We start from the raw sequence: 20620 nt of genomic DNA, 5'->3' as shown, positions 1-20620 counted from the left end.
GGTGGTGATGGCGAACTCAGTCGAGGGGTTCAAGAGAGGCCTGGATGTCTTCCTGGAGCAGAACAATATTGTATCATACAATTATTAGGTTCTGTAGAAGGACGTAGATCTGGGTATTTATTATGATGGAATATAGGCTGAACTGGATGGACAAATGTCTTTTTTCGGCCTTACTAACTATGTTACTATGTTACTATGTTAGTTGGACTCGCTGGAGTCGCAGATATACTCTCCACATCTTTAGTTAGGTGGTGGAGTTTTTGTATTTATCTGCTGTGGATATTTTGTAGTGTTTTATGCTGACCGCATAGTATCCTGTACTATCCTTTCCTATCTAGGTAGAAGTGCCTCCTTTGCTTATCCCTGTTTTCTGTTTACGTGTGTCTTTTCCTCTCCTACTCAGTCATTATTTGTGGGGGGCTGCCTATCCTTTGGGGATCTACTCTGAGGCAAGAGAGTTTTCCTATTTCCATCTTTAGGGATATTTAGTCCTTAGGCGGTGTCTAGGTCTGGTTAGGCACACCCCACGGCTACTTCTAGTTGCGCTGATAGGATCAGGGTTTGCGGTCAGTAAAGTTACCACTGCTCCAGCGAAGGTCTTTTCATGCTGCTCCAAGGCCACCTGATCATAACAATTGTCCCCTTATATACTTATACATGGTTATTAGATCGCTCCTCAGTCGTCTTTTTTCTAGACTAAATAATCCTAATTTCGCTAATCTATCTGGGTATTGTAGTTCTCCCATCCCCTTTATTAATTTTGTTGCCCTCCTTTGTACTCTCTCTAGTTCCATTATATCCTTCCTGAGCACCGGTGCCCAAAACTGGACACAGTACTCCATGTGCGGTCTAACTAGGGATTTGTACAGAGGCAGTATAATGCTCTCATCATGTGTATCCAGACCTCTTTTAATGCACCCCATGATCCTGTTTGCCTTGGCAGCTGCTGCCTGGCACTGGCTGCTCCAGGTAAGTTTATCATTAACTAGGATCCCCAAGTCCTTCTCCCTGTCAGATTTACCCAGTGGTTTCCCCAGTGGCGTAACTACAAAGTTATTGGCCCCGGTGCGAACTTTCAAATGGGGCCCCCCACCATGCCAAAATATTTTCCACCCAAATTCACATTTTCCCTATTAATATTGCACACTATAGCTTTATTGCAAAGTTGTATAGTGTGACCTCAGTTGCATAACTATCCAGTGCCCCATCCTGGCATATATTTGTCCCCCGTACTGCCATTGTTATGTAATGTATAAAAGAAAATAAACCATTATACTCATCAGGGGCTAACATAGAAGTCATGGGAGAATGAGGAGAATGAAGTATAATGCACCGTATAGTACTCCTTATAGTATAATACACTCCCCATAGTCCCCCATATAGTATTGTACACTCCTCAGTCCTCCATATAGTATAATACACTCCTCCGTATATTAAAATACACTCCTCATAGCCTCCATATAGCATAATACACTCTTCGTAGTGCTCCATATAATATAATACACTGCTCAGTCCTCCATATCGTATAATACACCCCTCATAGTCCTCCATATAGTATAATACACTCCTCAGTCCTCCATTTAGTATTATACACTCCACATAGTCCTCCATATATTAAAATACACTGCTCAGTCCTCCATATAGTATAATACACTGCTCATAGTGCTCCATATAGTATAATGCACCCCTCATAGTCCTCCATATAGTATAATACACTCCTCAGTCCTCCATTTAGTATTATACACTCCACATAGTCCTCCATATATTAAAATACACTGCTCAGTCCTCCATATAGTATAATACACTCCTCATATTGCTCCATATAGTATAATGCACCGCCATCGTCATCCATGTTGTACAATTCACTTCCCATAGTATGATGGACCATAGTTCTTCATATAGTATAATATATTCCCCATAGTCCTCGATTCAGCATAATGCAGCCCACATATAGTATAATACAGCCACCCCACAGAGTATACTGCAGCCCTGCCATATAATACAATGTAACCCCCATAGAATATAATGCAGCCCCCCTCACAGTATAATGCAGCCCCTCCATACCGGGGCAGTGAGAAAGACATGAGCAAATGGTGACTAGGGGGCAGGGGACAAGGACACAAGGGGAGTAGGGGAGACAGGCACAATGGTAACATAGGGGGGCTAGGGAGCAAGGAAGACAGGCACAAGGGGACACATGGGGGCTAGGAGGCAGGGAAGAAGGTTACAAGGGGACTAGTGGGCAAGGGAGACTGACACAAGGGGACAAGGGAGACTGGCACAAGGGGACACACAGGGACTAGTTGGCCAGGGAGACTGAGAAGGGGACACACAGGGACTAATGGGCAAGGAAGACTGGCACACGGGGACAAGGGACACAAGCATAAGGGGACAAGGGAGACAGGCGCAAGGGGACACACAGGGACTAGTGGGCAAGAGACACTGACACAAGGCTACACACGGGGACAAGGGATAGAAGCACAAGGGGACTCATAGGGACCAAGAGGAAGGGGAGAAGGGCACAATGGGACACACGGGGACTAGGGTGCAATGGAGACAGGCACAAGAGGACACAAGGGGACTCCGAGGGCAGAGTAGATAGGGACGCAAGGGGACAGAAGAAGATGGGGGGGAGACTTGGGAGGAGGGAAGAAGGGGGCACAGGGATTACAAGGACAGGGTAGATGGAGAACACACGGTGAGAAAGGGGACAGGGGAGACTTGAGAGCAGGGCAGACGAGTCACACGGGGACAAGGGGCAGGGAATGCATGGGGGGTGCAGGAGGACTCAGGGCATGGGAGATGAGGAGCACTGGGAGACTAGGGGAGGAGGAACAAGGTGTGTACGGGGAGCCCAGAGGAGCACCATGACCTGAACCTAGGGACCTACTAGGACATGGGGCACGGGACAGCAGGGAGGAAACGGGGCTGGTGTCACAGGGGGCCAGGGACGCTGGGGGCACGGGCAGCAGACACACCTCACTTCCGCCGGTCCCGTACACCTCCATGTTCATCCCCGGATCCTCCATATGGCTGAGCTGCTGCGGTATCCCCCTCCTGGGCGGCTTGGTCCACGTGCCCCCCACTAGCTCCGGAACCACCTGTTCCCGGTCCCAGCAGGCACCACAGGCTTTGCCAATATGGCGGCCACCATCACCTGTGCAGATGCTGCACTGCCTGGGCCCCACACACAGCGGATGCGCGATGAAGTGATGTCATCACGCACCCGCAGTGTCAGAGGCAGAGAGGAATGATGGGAGAGGGAGCATCAGCTGACGCTCTCTCCTCCATCATTGCTTTGAACTGTACCGGCATCATAAACGCCGGTATAGTTCACTGCGGCGGCTGCGACGGGGGGAGTCGGGTGCCTCTGACCTATCGGGCCCCTGACTTGTCAGTCTGTCGTAGTTACGCCCCTGCCTCTCACACACTACAGATATCACACACACACTTCAGATATCACACACACACACACACACACACACACACTACACAGATATCTCACACACACACTACACAGATATCACACACACTACAAATGTCATACACACACTACATATATCACACACGCACTACAGATATCACACACACACTACAGATATCACACACACACTACAGATATCACACACACACACTACAGATATCACACACACACACTACAGATATCTCACACACACACACACACTACAGATATCACACACACACTACACAGATATCACACACACACTACTCAGATATCACACACACTACAAATGTCATACACACACTACATATATCACACACGCACTACAGATATCACACACACACTACAGATATCACACACACTACAGATATCACACACACACACTACAGATATCACACACACACTACAGATATCTCACACACACACACACACACACTACAGATATCACACACACTACACAGATATCTCACACACACACACTACACAGATATCACACACACACTACACAGATATCACACACACTACAAATGTCATACACACACTACATATATAACACACGCACTACAGATATCACACACACTACAGATATCACACACACTACAGATATCACACACACACACTACAGATATCTCACACACACACACTACAGATATCACACACACACTACACAGATATCACACACACTACACAGATATCACACACACTACAGATGTCATACACACACTACATATATAACACACACACACTACATATATCACACACACTACAGATATCACACACACACTACAGATATCACACACACACACACTACAGATATCACACACACACACAACACAGATATCACACACACTACAGATGTCATACACACACTACATATATAACACACACACTACATATATCACACACACTACAGATATCACACACACACTACAGATATCACACACACACACACACACACTACAGATATCACACACACACTACACAGATATCACACACTACATATATAACACACACACACTACATATATCACACACACTACAGATATCACACACACACTACAGATATCACACACACACACACTACAGATATCACACACACACACACTACAGATGTCATACACACACTACATATATAACACACGCACTACAGATATCACACAGACACTACAGATATCACACACTACAGATATCACTCACACACACACACTACATATATAACACGCACTACAGACATCACACACGCGCACACACACGCACTACAGATATCACACACACACACACTACATATATAACACACACACACACTCTAGATATCACACACAAACACACCAGCTCATACACACATCTCACACTCCTCTCTGGTAAAGGGGAGACTGATATTAACCTGCAGCTCCTCAGCTTCTCCTGCTTGCACACCGCTGTCATGTCCCGCACCTCCCCCGCTCTTCCCTTCAGTCCTGGGGCTCAGAGCAGTAGACACTGTCACAGTCTCACAGTGCTGACTGGAGCTGCTTCCAAGTTCCTCTCCCATACCCCGGCTGCCCCCTCCCACTAGATACGCCTGGGACTGTTGCCGTGCGGAGGGATCTCCTCCTGCACTGCAACATGGTGTCGGCCGGTGCCTCTGACCTGCCGGGCGGAGGGCCCCTGACCAGCCGGGCCCCGTCGCAATGGCGACCGCTGCGACCGCGGTAGTTACGCCACTGGGTTTCCCGTTCAGTGTGTAATGGTGATATCGATTCCTTCTTCCCATGTGTATAACCTTACATTTATCATTGTTAAACCTCATCTGCCACCTGTCAGCCCAAGTTTCCAACCTATCCAGATCCATCTGTAGCAGAATACTATCTTCTCTTGTATTAACTGCTTTACATAGTTTTGTATCATCTGCAAATATCGATATTTTACTGCGTAAACCTTCTACCAGATCATTAATGAATATGTTGAAGAGAACAGGTCCCAATACCGACCCCTGCGGTACCCCACTGGTCACAGCGACCCAGTTAGAGACTATACCATTTATAACCACCCTCTGCTTTATATCACTAAGCCAGTTACTAACCCATTTACACACATTTTCCCCCAGACCAAGCATTCTCATTTTGTGTAACAAGTATCACATGCTTGAAACAAAGTTGTTTAACCCACAATTTTGGAAAGGTGCCAACTATTTTGTCCATTGCATTTTTGGGGTTTTGTTTGAAGTTTATGTCCAATTTGCGTTTTTTTTTTTTCTCTCTCTCTTTTTTTTGGATTGTTCCAATATACACAAACAAAATAAAAATGTGTAGAACAAAACGTGTAATTGCGATAATTTTCTGGGAGAAATATTTCATTTCCTGGAAGTATTTCAAGGGTCTCAACACTTTTGGCATGACTGTATTTAGCGAGCGCTTTAATCTCTTGCAGGTTGGAGGGAGTCCGGGTCTTGAGACCCCACTGATCGCTCAATACACCACTGAATAGTGCGCACCTAAGAAGACAGGATTTATCCTATACAAAATTGGAGTAACACCACCAAGTAAAACCTAAACATTTTATTGAATATTACATCAGATTAAAATTCAAATAACAAAAATAAAACCATTTAAAAATGGAGAATGTCAGACAAAGATAGAACATCTAAATATATGTCTTGCTGTCATTAAACCCAGAGTATAAATAAGAATGAATATGCCATGCTTTCTGCCATGAAATCAATGAATCAAATGAATGCATTAGTTGAATAATAGAGGAAACAAGTAAATACATACCTATATATCCCTTACTTTGGCGACAAGCACTTAAATGTCCACTGTGTGAAAGAGCACATATGCATACATTCACAATAGAGTAGAGGGAATCCTACAAAATCAAATTAATGGAGCGCATGCATATGTGCATAGTCGCACATAGATAACATCAAAGCAAACATGACTAGTGAATATGCATATCAGACACAGAGAAACATAAAACTATATAAGATGTAAATACAACCTGTGTGGGCCTAAAAGACACCCCTGACGTGTTTCACATGTGGCATCTTTTTGAGGGGTCTTGTCACAGTGTGACCCGACCCAATAGGTGGTCGGTCAATGGACGGCACAACTCACAAACAATGTGATGGAAAAGGTGAGAGGAAAGTCCTACCCATAGGGAAAGGGAGATGGTCACCACCTGAGTTCAAACCTGAGCCTGTCCCTGCACTCACCTAATGCCCTATGTGGGTCCTTCCCCCCGCCGCTGTCGGGATACCTCGTCCCTAGTAGTCACCTATTACTGCCCCGGCTAGTGCACCGGCCGGCAAGGAGCACTAGCTTCATCCCTGCAGATAAGTTGGAAGAACTCACCAGTTGGGAAACTCACTCCCATGAGACCTACAACATAACTTGGGCCCCATGGAAACAGCTACAATCTAGAGTTTCAATATAAGTTTTTTTTACATACGTAGGTATAGGCTACAAATGATGTCTACCTTCCTGTTGCCCCTCCCACATTATAAGTTCCCTTACTCAACATAATTATACAAATGATTCTAGTCCTTCCTCATAGGTTTTCTGGAGATTACACAAGATTGGATATATGTTTCATTATTTAAACGTGTGCCTATTATGGTTTGTTATACCTAGTTGTTTCATCTTCCCTCCCATTTATACGAATCAAACTATACCCCCTTATTCTCCCCTTCCCTTCCCTCCCTCAATTTTTCTGTGCTTATGCCTCTTTATCATCTTACGAATGACACCAAAAAACGCTGCTTGTGCATGCGTTTAAATGCATTTTGGCATGCGTTTGCGTTTTTTATGTGGAGTTGGTGACATAATTTCCTGGACATGCGCAGTCTAAAGTAAGCATGCATATCGAACCCATTAGTACACAAGTCCTTGCGTACCAATGCATTTCCATAGACAGTAATGCGTTTTTGACACATTCATCCGCAATCATCTGCATGCGCGTGATTGCGTAATATTTACGCCTCAAAAAATGTTTGCCATAAACCGCCACACACCACGAAACAACGCGTGCGTACACATGTACCTGCATACACCATGTTAAAGATATGTACAAATATCCAAGGAGAAAAAGGAAAATGCGGCACTCACCCAGGTAGATTGCGAATCAAAGTCCTTTATTCATCATAACGTAACAAGGTCGCACAAGCGCGAAACGATCGTAGTCCTGTTCTTTCTCCCCGCACCGCTGATCTCTCCCAGCCGCCTCTCCTTACTATGTCCGTTGTTACGTTATGATGAATAAAGGACTTTGATTCGCAATCTACCTGGGTGAGTGCCGCATTTTCCTTTTTCTCCTTGGATATTTGTTCACTGCTTTTTATGCTGAGCACCACCCGAACATTGCAGACTATATACGTGCTATAGGAGTCTTGCAGTGGAATCCTCAGGCTGCGGCTACACCGCCTGCTGCGATAACACCTAGTGCCATTCATATTTTGTGCTTTTTAAAGATATGTACGCATGACTCATGCGGATCATACGTTGCGCACAGAAACGCTAATGTGAACCCAGCCTTGGCTTATGAACACCGCTGCTAAGTTCCACACCACAGATAACAGCAACTGGACTCCAATCACCAGACGTGGCTGACACCAAAGAGCTGGTCCTGCTAGGCTAGTCTCCAGAAAGAAACTGTGTCACCAACAGTCAGCTGATGCATCAGGTGACGTTTAAAAGGATGGTGGGAGTGGTCACCACCTGCATAAGCTGACCCACCAGCACTGCAGTAACATCAGATAGCCAGCAGGGAAAAACTGACATTAATCACCGATGATCCAAAAGGAAAAAAGTTTTAAACTGAGTGGAACCAGAGCTGCCACAAATCCAAAAATGGATCATGACAGGTCTACTCCGAACACTTGCACCTGGCTCATGATGCTCATAAACATAACACATTGGGAAGTGGTTAAGATGCACAAATGTAGAGCTTTGTAAGGAAGACAGTGGAGCAAGGTAGACCAGCTCATCTGCATGAGAAAATACTGCCACACCGAAGTATAGCATCAAGGCTTATTCCTCAATGCAGAGAATGCATCTGCTCCTGAGGAGTGAGGCAGATAATCTCCTGAGTATGAAGATTAGTGCTATGTGTGTTATTGACAGTGACATGGCCATTCCAAAGAGACATGACTGTAAGTGGTGGTTGTGTGATGCCCCAGGGTCCTGGTTGTCACAGTTGTATTGCTTTCCTCATAGGGAGAGTGATGTCACGCTTGGAAGCGATGAAGGATAACTCTCACCAGGTAACACAGACATGCAACATGTTCACACTCCAGGCCACAAAGGGGAGCTTTTGATCCTATTTATAGGTGACTCCCCTGCATATAGAGATATATTGTGGTTTGTTTGGAGGGAAAGTTAGTCAGATAGTGCCGGAGAGCAGACTGGAGCAGTCTGAGGCAGGAAGAACGTATGAGGAGCTATGCAGCCACGAGAAAGTGCTGCAGCCCCTGGACAGAGATAATACCGAAAGCCGAACAGATTGTAGTGAGCGAGCAGGAGAGCTAAGCACAGGAGAGTGATACCAGTGGAGCAGAGCAGTGCATTAGCTACCTCCCTGGCTGGCGCAGATTACCGGTAGCCAGAACACAGAGGTTGTGAGGGACTCTAAGACTGACAGCAGAAACTGGCAGGACAGCTGGATTACATGTCACCTGTTCGCCCTAACACCCAGGAGGCACAGTGACACATAGAGCCCGGGTCATGATAGAGATCCTGCAAAAAGGCTCGAATCACCTGCCATACAGGTTTATGTCCCACCTTCATGGAGGACAGAAAGAACCGTGCGTACCTTATCAGAAGCCATAGGCAGTAAGGGACTACAACACCACAGCGCTATGAGGAAGGCTTTTAACTCCACCTGGCAAAAGGGACTCTGAATTCGCATCCAAGCCGGCCAGACCCTGCCTGTCCTGTGATCTGGTGCCCTGGACCGTGGCTGCCTGAAGTCTTCAATAAACCAGGTGAAGAGACTGCAAACTTGTGTCCTTGTTCTTTACTGCACTATTCACCATCTTCCATCCACACACCGGGAGCCCTGGGTATATATTTCACCTGTGGGAAGTTATACCATCTAGCTGCCATAACATCGCCCCATAGAACCCCTTAAAGCAGCGTCGGTCCTCACTGACCAAATACCACCGGTGGCTTCACGAACATAAACTTTATTCAATTTCCCTTTTACATGGGCACTCAGGGCCATGGACCGGGTCGCCACCGTGACATCTCCCTGTTAACACCGGTCCCGGTACTGGGTACCCCACAGCCCTGGCAGGCGACTCAGTTGTATGTGCTGAGCTACTAATAGAGTGACACAGATTGTTGCGGTGTGAAGAAGGTGCTGCTGAAGAGATTGCCAGCAAACTGTAACTGTGAAACAACTGTTTCATAAAGAATAGGTGCTTCATGTTAGACTATGCAGCTGTACCATATACGGGTTAGGTCCTACCACACAGCTGAGATATGGCTATCATGTGGCAGATCACCTCTTGTGTGCATGCATCCGTGCAGTTTTCAAATGGAACTGTTTTAAAATTGTTTGTTAATGAATTATTAAACTGTCATGCCGCCGCCGCTGCCACCAGCTCCGCCCACTCATACTCACCTGTCTTCGGTGTTCCGGCTCGCCTCCTCTCCTGCGGCGTCTTCCTCTCAGCGCTCGATCCCGGCCTCTGATGTTCGTCGGGCACGCGCATGCCAGATTCAGCACTGCGCATGCGCACTTCTGATCCTCCTGCCGGGCGCTCCTTCTCGTCCTCTCTATCCTCCTGGAGGACTGTTACCCGGAAGTGTTCTCCGCGCCGGTATGTATACTGCTTTCTGCCTCCCCTCTGTGCTTGATGCTCATTTGTGCTCTCATGTGCTCTTGGCCGCCCGTGGCCCCCGTGCACTGTATGCTCTCTAACTTTGGGTCTCTTCTTTCTCCACAGTATCCCGCCAGTTCCAGAATCCCTGTGGTGTTCCCGTCTGTCCCTGTGTCTCTGCGGTACCACGCCAATTCCTGTGTCTCTGCCATGTCCCTGTCGGTCCCTTTGTCTCTATGGTACCTCGTCTGTTCCTGTGTCTTTGGCGTGTTCCCGTCATTCCCTGTGTCTCTGTGTACCTGGTTAGTCCCTTGGTCTCTGCAGTGCGCTCGCCATTGTCACTGTTGCTACAGTGCTGAATTATCCACCTATCCTGTGTCCCCTTCCGCTCCCGCCAGTCCGTTTTCTCGTTCTTTTTTCCGTCTCGGTCCTCCAGCTTCCGTGGTAATAGTCCCTCACAGGCCTGCCCCTAACGCTCCCTGTATAGGGGGCGGTCTATCTGGCTAGCTCTTCCGTGAGGGGATCGTCGTCACGGTCCAGAGGGTCCACTTTTGTTTTTGTACGGATCGTCACAAACAGTCTTTTTCGAAACTGAGCAGACATGTATTATTTTTTAGTTGTTTTGTTTTTCTTTAGGACAGTGCTGGTTTTTCATGCTCCTCATATGGAGTTTTCAGGTGTTTTCCAAATATGTTTCTCCATGGTAAAAAAAAAAATTAAAACATGAAAATTAAAACATGAAGAGCATACTTCCCAACTTTTAAAGATAGAGCGAGGGACCTACTATTGCCCTACTTGCAATCATTTTGCACTTTTGAAACCAATTAGTTACCACTTAGTCTCACCCATTACAATACCACTTTTATTGCCCCCCACAGTATGATAACTCCTCAGTAAGTTTCCCAACAATACCCCACATGCTGAGCATTATGACTCCACAATGCCCTTAACACACTATGATGCCCACATAGTGCACCCAATAAAGAATACAACTCAACATAGTATGGTGACCCAACATTGCCCCCTAACACAGTATAATGCCGCCCTACAGCTCACTAACAGTATGATGCATTTAGAGAACACCCACACAGACTACAAGGCGACCACAGCCCCAAATACAGTATGATGATCCTACAGTTTCCCCACACACACCATACAGAAAATAGTCCCACACAGAGGCACATCTAGGAGGGGGTATCTGCCCTGGGAGCCGTCAGGCTGCCTAATGCAGTGGTGTCACTCTGAGGTTGCATTTTGATGTCCCCTGGACTTTGAATCAGCCGTTCTCTGTGCCAGCTGTCAAGGGGCGACGCCAGCAGCATGATCAGGTCCTGTGTACCTGCTACTGATATCACTCGCTGGGGCACAGAGGTACTCAAAGAACATCAGTGGTAAGTGCTCCAGTGCAGCTGAAGACACCAAAGATTCAGTATAATGGAGGGAGATTTAGTGTAACGGGGAAGATTTAAGGACACAACTTTGAGAAGGAACGGACAGGTGGAGACACAATATGGGGAGCAGGAGAAAATTGAAGACACAGTATGAGGAGCAGTTAGGGAGATGTGGGCATGTTTGAGGAAACAGTATAGGTCATAGCTTCCAACCAGCCCATCATGTCTTTTATACTCATCTCTCTTCTCTACCACGTCTTCATCACTGCATAGCTCCTCTCTGCTCAGTGAATAAATTAAATTATATAATCACTGCTTCTTCTCTGATCAGGTCTCCCCGATACTTGTATCTTTGTGTCTGCATGTTGCAGCTCTACAAATGAGCCACAGCGTACCCTGATACTCATAGGAGAATTTTGTAATCTATTTGTATTCTAGAGGGAGAATAAGAGATTTTTTCATCCTATAAAATTTCTAAAATAAAATAATGAAAATCACTTGACAATTAAACAAATTATGTAAAAGTTGGAAGGTATGGTATGGGGGGGATTAGTTGCAGACACAGTATAATGAGTGGTGGAGATGGGCACGAACGCAGTATGGGGAGCGAAGGTATGGAGAGTGCGTAAGGTGATGGGTGCAGACACATTATGGTGAGTGGGATATATTCAACTGTATCGGCATCCAAAGGATAGGGTCAGTCGGCCATAGATTCTCTCATCTGAGAGAATTGGGCCGATTATGCAAATTACATTCTGATCAGAGTTTGATCAGAATAGTGTGATCTGATTCTCTCAGATGATAGAATCAGAGCACAATGTGAGGAGCAAATGGAGAACAAAAAATCTCCATCTTCTCCATTGTGTCAGTGTGTTGAAATCTGACTGCAATCAGATGTCATCCGAGTGCAGTCTGATGATTTCCATGCACTCATTAGCCAAGTATGATCCCAATATCAGATTTAACCTCAGAAATGCGGTAATTTTTTTTCTCTGACTTATGCGCCAAGACGTATGCGTATTGGTCCGAGTGGAATCCAATGTTTTGTCAGATACTTGGACGGATAATATGGTGGTGTGAGAGATCCTTGAGGATTCAGATAGGCTTGATGATAAAATGATGGGTGGGGGCAATGGTTCCCCATACCAACCGAGTGGTCCATTTTTGTTAGTACGCCACTGCTAATCCAGTGAATACAAGTGAATGTGGATGTTTCTGCAGCATTGTTGCTTACTGAATAAACAATATTATTCACATGTATAAAATTAATTTTTCAGTTGCAGAAATCTGAAGCCCCTAACTTTACCTTTAAAGTTTCTTTAATCCCTGCATCCTGAATATGCGTGTTTTTACCATTTCTTACCTTGGATGACAAAATTGACAGCTTGCCTTTCTGCCTGAGCCCTTAAGCCATAGTTTCTTGAATTTATATGAGGGAGAGGCCTTTTGCGTCCCATGAGCGAAATCACAAATCCTACAAAACGGTAATAAAAATGTTTTCAAAAACATAAAAATGAAAGTGAATAACTAATAAAAGTGACATTTATAAAAGGGCTGTTATGCTATGTATGTGGGTATTTTTATGTACAGTTGTAGCCAAAAGTATTGACACCCCTGCAATTCTGTCAGATAATACTCATTTTCTTCCTCAAAATGATTCCAAACACAAATTATTTGTTATTATTATCTTCATTTAATTTGTCTTAAATGAAAAAACACAAAAAGAATTGTCCTAAAGCCAAATTGGATATAATTCCACACCAAACAAAAAAAAGGGGGTGGACAAAAGTATTGGCACTGTTCAAAAATCATGTGATGCTTCTCTAATTTGTGTAATTAACAACACCTGTAACTTACCTGTGGCACCTAACAGGTGTTGGCAATAACTAAATCACACTTGCAGCCAGTTGACATGGATTAAAGTTGACTCAACCTCTGTCCTGTGTCCTTGTGTGTACCACATTGAGCATGGAGAAAAGAAAGAAGACCAAAGAACTGTCTGAGGACTTGAGAAACCAAATTGTGAGGAAGCATGAGCAATCTCAAGGCTACAAGTCCATCTCCAAAGACCTGAATGTTCCTGTGTCTACCGTGCGCAGTGTCATCAAGAAGTTTAAAGCCCATGGCACTGTGGCTAACCTCCCTAGATGTGGACGGAAAAGAAAAATTGACAAGAGATTTCAACGCAAGATTGTGCGGATGTTGGATAAAGAACCTCGACTAACATCCAAACAAGTTCGAGCTGCCCTGCAGTCCGAGGGTACAACAGTGTCAACCCGTACTATCCGTCGGCGTCTGAATGAAAAGGGACTGTATGGTAGGAGACCCAGGAAGACCCCACTTCAGATGAGACAAAAGTAGAGCTTGTTGGGCAAAGGCATCAACATAGAGTTTACAGGAGAAAAAAAGAGGCATTCAAAGAAAAGAACACGGTCCCTACAGTCAAACATGGCGGAGGTTCCCTTATGTTTTGGGGTTGCTTTGCTGCCTCTGGCACTGGACTGCTTGACTGTGTGCATGGCATTATGAAGTCTGAAGACTGCGAACAAATTTTGCAGCATAATGTAGGGCCCAGTGTGAGAAAGCTGGGTCTCCCTCAGAGGTCATGGGTCTTCCAGCAGGACAATGACCCAAAACACACTTCAAAAAGCACTAGAAAATGGTTTGAGAGAAAGCACTGGAAACTTCTAAGGTGGCCAGCAATGAGTCCAGACCTAAATCCCATAGAACACCTGTGGAGAGATCTAAAAATGGCAGTTTGGAGAAGGCACCCTTAAAATATCAGGGACCTGGTGCAGTTTGCCAAAGAAGAATGGTCTAAATTCCAGCAGAGCATTGTAAGAAACTCATTGATGGTTACCGGAAGCGGTTGGTCGCAGTTATTTTGGCTAAAGGTTGTGCAACCAAGTATTAGGCTGAGGGTGCCAATACTTTTGTCTGGCCCATTTTTGGAGTTTTGTGTGAAATATTCAATGTTTTGCTTTTTGCTTCATTCTCTTTTGTGCTTTTTCATTTAAGACAAACAAATGAAGATAAAAATACCAAAGAATTTGTGATTGCAATCATTTTAAGGAAGAAACTGAGTATTATCTGACAGAATTGCAGGGGTGTCAATACTTTTGGCCACAACTGTAATTTCTAATCTCCAAAAACATGGGTAGATTAATTGACCTCCTATGGTGACTTGCAAACTTATTAAACCCCCCTTGGCATTTTTTGTGTTTTTCTACTTCCCAACCTTGAATTTCACTTTTTTTTTTTTACGGTTTGCATCAGTTCATGTAAAGAACATGCCTACAACTGTGATCATTTGGTTTTCTTTTAATTCTGAATCAAAACAAGAAACAGGACAAAGTAACTTAAGACATCAGTCTGTAAAACTATTCACCCCCTAAAGTCAGTACTTTGTAGAGCCCCTTTTGCTGCAAATACAGCTGCAAGTCGCTTTGGATAAGTCTCTATGAGCTTTCCACTGGAATTTTTACCTATTCCTCAAGGCAAAACTTCTCCAGCTCCTACAAGTTAGATGGTTTCCTCTGGTAAACAGCAATCTTCAAGTCTGACCACAGATTCTCAGTTGGATTAAGGTCTGGGCTTTGACTAGGCCACTCCAAAACATTTACACGTTTTCCCTTAAACCTCTTGAGTGTTGCTTTTGCAGTAGGTTTTGGGTCATTGGCACGGAGTCTCACCTTCCAACAAGACAGTCTCAAAGCACTGACAGACTGAAACAGGTTTTGCTCAGGAAGACTTGGACCATTTTCCCTGTCCATGCTGCTGAAAAACATCCCCACAGCATGATGCTGCCTCCACCATGTTTCATTGTAGGAATGGTGTTCTTGGAGTGATGAGCTGTGTTGGTTTAGCGCCAGACATAGCGCCCTCCCTGTACCATTGTGGCCAAAAAGTAGAATTTTGGTCTCATCTGACCAAAGCCCCTTCCTCCGTATGTGGAGTCTCCCACAGACATCATGCATCCAGTCTCTGCCAGACCCCACCCCATGACTCCTGCTCCAGGCTCCCAGTGCAGCACACAGTCCAATGCATCAGGGGAATAAATCAGCTTATTGGATTACCAGTTAGGATAAGGCTTCTATATAGGTATACATCAGATAGGGATTATATACATTAGTTAGGACTGCTCTATATGGGTATACCTTGACGATTGGTGGAGCAGCTAAGTATACATTTTTTTGCAAAAAAACGTATCAACTAAATACCCTGTTTTTTCCATCTTTTGATTAGCACTTGCTTATTACTGTGATTTTTTTTTTTTACAACAGAGTATTTTTGACCTCACTGTGCTCTTTTGTGTCTTCATGTTTCTTGGTGGTGTGTGAACAGGTTCCTACAGACTTGTTCAATGTGCAAGTAGCCCATGTGTTTCTGGATCTATATAGGTAAGTATAATGTGCTGTGTGCATCCATCCCTCCCTTATCCATCCCTTTCATCCATCCATCCCTCCCTCATCCATCCATTCATCCGTTCTTCACTCCCTCATTCATCGATTCATCCATCCCATCCATCCCTCATCCATGTGTCCCTCCCTCATATATCTATCCCTCATCGACTCATCCATCCCTCTATCCTTCATTCATCTCTCCCTCATTTATCCATCCATCCATCCCTCATCGACTCATCCATTTGCTGGCAAAGTCTATGGAGTGTCAGAACAAGGCTCCATAGGCTCCATATTCGGCGGACTATGTTGGACCTGCGTGGGATTTTTTCCTTTTTTTTTCAATAAAGCTATGACGAGGGAAAGTTTAGTGAAGTGTTTATTTCAATAAAGTATTTTGTGTGTGTGTGTGTTTTTCCTATTTATTACTGGTCTAGTAATGGGGGGGTGCCTGATAAGACACATTTGCATTACTAGCCCCAAGGGTTGATACCAGTTGACAAATCACAGCTGATATCAACCCAATAAATTATTACCCCAATTGCCACCATATCAGTGCAATCGAAAAGAACTGAGGCAAATCATCAACATTAACAGAAATAAACACTTGATATAGATCACCCTGTTTGTAATGACTCTATATAATATGAGTTTCACTTTTTGTATTGAAGAACTGAAATAAATTAACTTTTGGATGATATTCTAATTTTATGAGAAGCACCTGTATATCTGTCAAGCTACTGCATACTGTATATCTATTATCATTCTACATACCGTATTTATCACATAAAAATCTTTAATTTCTATTCTGCATTCTATTCACGTATTTGTCACACAATCATCACACAGATGTCATCCGTGTGCTATATGTGTTTACATGGACCCATACACTAAGTTTAAAAAAAAATGTTAAAAAAAAAAAAAATTAAATCTCACCACTTTTTCCACATTAACAAAAAAATAATAAAAATTAAAAAATAGACATGTGCTATCGATGAGTCCATAAAAGTTTGATATGGCAAAATATTAAATTCATTAACCCAACTGGTAGATGCTGTGAATAGAAAACAAATAAAAGGCCAGTATTGCATTTTTTTGGTTGCCATAACACTATAAAGAAAAAAAATAAGAATAGATCAAAACATTGTATCTACCCCAAAATGGTAACAATAAAAACATCAGCTCCCTACATACAAAAAACAAGCCATCACACATCTCCATAAACCAAAAAATGAAAAAAAATCACAAATATCGCAAAATGGCGACACAAGCAACATTATGTGTATATATATTGTTTTACAAATGTCCAAACTTTTTTCCATCACTTAAGTAAAAGAGGACTGTACATGATTGGTATCGCACTGCACAATCAATGTTGTGAAAACACAATTTCCCTGTAATTGGAATTTTTGTTTCCCATTTTCCAGTAAATTGAATGGTGAAAGCAATGGTGTCATTCAAAAGTATAACTCGTCCCATAAAAAACAAGCCCTCAAACGGCTCTAAAGACCTAAAGAAAAAAGAAAAAAAAGTTATGGCTCTTGGAAAAGAATGGAGAAAAAAAGTGCAAAACTGGAAAATCGGCAAGTTGGGAAGGGTAGTTAATCGAGAACTTGTGCGGCTCATTAGACACAGTATTAATAGCCATTATTTTTTTATTATCATCATTATGTAATTTTTTAGAAAATCGCATCTAATATTAAAATACTTTGTGCACTAATTGGTTTATTACTTACCTAGATCTTGGCTTATGCAGTGAATGAATATTTTTGCAGAGCAGACATGTGAGACGACTGACAAACTTTTGGTTTGTAAAATGAAACAAGAATCTTGTGGCGTTCCTGTTATTGCCTCTCGCTTTTCATTTCACCCCTGTTTTACCTACCCATGTGGCTTTCACAGAAACCAATTTTGCATGCCACAGCCAACATTTTCTTGGAAATCGCTGCGTGTTTTCTAGATGTATGATTATATTTCCAATTAAACTCATTTGCCTTCTGATTATTTGTTTTCATTACAAATGAAGATATATTATGAAAATATTATTCTAACAGTATGGAGTTAACAGGCTGCAGTGCGCGCATGCATGATCTACGCGGCTACAGTGAGATTATATACAGGGCCGTATTTAGAGTTTTTGCTGCCCTAGGCACTTTTCGTGCTGCCTCCCCCATTGGTGACTATGACCAATGCAGACACTGTCAGCAGTGACTTAGGCTACTTTCACATCAGCGATTTTTACCATTCGCGGCAGATCGGGCAGTTTTTCTGCATCTGCCATGTAACACATCACTTACGGCAACACTGCGTTCGGCCTCATTCATTCCCTGTGGGACTTGCAGATATGTGCCGCACTTGCGGTTTTGCCGCGATCCGGTAAATGCGGTACTTGCAGCAACGGAAAAAAAATGCTGCTAGCAGTGTTTTTTTGTCTCATCTTAAAGGGAACCTGTAAAATACTGTTAAATAGGGCCTGAGCTGTGCGTTACAATAGTGTATTTTGTGTACCCCGAACTCAGCTATACCGATGCGCACGATGCTGCCGCCAGATTCCGTTCCCAGTGATGCATTGCGAAATTACCCAGATGACTTAGCGGTCTGCCGCCAGCTTCCGTTCCCAGTGATGCATTGCGAAATTACCCATATGACTTAGCGGTCTAGACCGCTAAGTCATCTGGGTACTTTCGCAATGCATCACTGGGAACGGAAGCTGGTGGCAGCATCGCGCATCGGTGGACGGAGGAAGGTGAGAATAGCATAATTTTTTATTTTTGGTAATGTTTTTTAACATTTTATCTTTTTACTATTGATGCTGCATAGGCAGCATCAATAGTAAAAAGTTGGTCCGGGACACTGGCACTGACAGCTCCACACACACATAGAGCTCCACACACACACACACACACACACACACACACACACAGCACCCCACAGACACACACACATACATACAGCTCCGCATACACACACAGCTCCACAAACATACATACAGTTCCGCTGCCCACGCACACACACTTACAGCTCCGCAGCCCGTGCACACAGACATATACAGCTCCGCAGCCCGTGCACACAGACACATACAGCTCCGCAGCCCGTGCACACAGACACATACAGCTCCGCAGCCCGTGCACACAGACACATACAGCTCTGCTGCCCGCACACGCACACATACAGCTCCGCTGCCCATGCACACACACATACAGCTCCGCTGCCCGTGCACGCACACATACAGCACCGCACAGACACACACATTCATACAGCTCTGCTGCCCGCACACTCACACATACAGCTCGGCTGTCCGCACACTCACACATACAGCTCTGCTGCCCGCACACTCACACATACAGCTCTGCTGCCCGCACACTCACACATACAGCTCTGCTGCCCGCACACTCACACATACAGCTCTGCTGCTGCCCGCACACTCACACATACAGCTCTGCTGCCCGCACACTCACACATACAGCTCTGCTGCCCGCACACTCACACATACAGCTCTGCTGCCCGCACACACATACAGCTCTGCTGCCCGCACACACATACAGCTCTGTTGCCCGCACACACATACAGCTCTGCTGCCCGCACACACATACAGCACCGCACAGACACACACATACATACATGAAGTGATAAACCTTTGCACTCAACTTAATGCTCAGGTGAACTTTATTGTAGTACTTAAAACGTTTCGGTCCAAAACATACAGGACCTTCATCAGTAACTACAAAGTGAAATAAATATATACATAAATACAGTGTAGTGAAAAATAAAGTATATACAACATATGTACAACAATTATACAAAATCCTGTCAGTATATAATGTAACTGAGCCACGGCCGAAGATAGGGTCATATAAGGAAAATGTGTATTAACCCCTTCATGACCCAGCCTATTTTGACCTTAAAGACCTTGCCGTTTTTTGCAATTCTGACCAGTGTCCCTTCATGAGGTAATAACTCAGGAACGCTTCAATGGATCCTAGCGGTTCTGAGATTGTTTTTTCGTGACATATTGGGCTTCATGTTAGTGGTAAATTTAGGTCAATAAATTCTGTGTTTATTTGTGATAAAAACGGAAATTTGGCGAAAATTTTGAAAATTTCGCAATTTTCACATTTTGAATTTTTATTCTGTTAAACCAGAGAGATATGTGACACAAAATAGTTAATAAATAACATTTCCCACATGTTTACTTTACATCAGCACAATTTTGGAAACAAAATTTTTTTTTGCTAGGAAGTTATAAGGGTTAAAATTTGACCAGCGATTTCTCATTTTTACAAAGAAATTTACAAAACCATTTTTTTTAGGGACCACCTCACATTTGAAGTCAGTTTGAGGGGTCTATGTGGCTGAAAATACCCAAAAGTGACACCATTCTAAAAAATGCACCCCTCAAGGTACTCAAAACCACAATCAAGAAGTTTATTAACCCTTCAGGTGCTGCACAGCAGCAGAAGCAACATGGAAGGAAAAAATGAACATTTAACTTTTTAGTCACAAAAATGATTTTTCAGCAACAATTTTTTTATTTTCCCAATGGTAAAAGGAGAAACTGAACCACGTAAGTT

General features: G+C 44.0%; 1 protein-coding gene across 3 annotated transcripts in view; it reads right to left on the bottom strand.

Annotated features, from left to right (window-relative positions):
* POLN (DNA polymerase nu) overlaps positions 1 to 20620 on the bottom strand; it is a 208904-nt gene that overhangs the window by 24595 nt on the left and 163689 nt on the right. For all 3 annotated transcript variants that reach the window (XM_069744878.1, XM_069744879.1, XM_069744880.1), the window contains one exon: positions 13013 to 13123. In XM_069744878.1, coding sequence (XP_069600979.1) covers positions 13013 to 13123 — 111 coding nt within the window. The remainder of the gene's footprint in view (positions 1 to 13012; positions 13124 to 20620) is intronic.

The sequence above is a fragment of the Ranitomeya imitator genome, chromosome 1 (assembly GCF_032444005.1).
Source record: "Ranitomeya imitator isolate aRanImi1 chromosome 1, aRanImi1.pri, whole genome shotgun sequence".
Classification (NCBI taxonomy): domain Eukaryota; kingdom Metazoa; phylum Chordata; class Amphibia; order Anura; family Dendrobatidae; genus Ranitomeya; species Ranitomeya imitator.
This window is presented reverse-complemented; position numbering and strand designations above follow the sequence as displayed.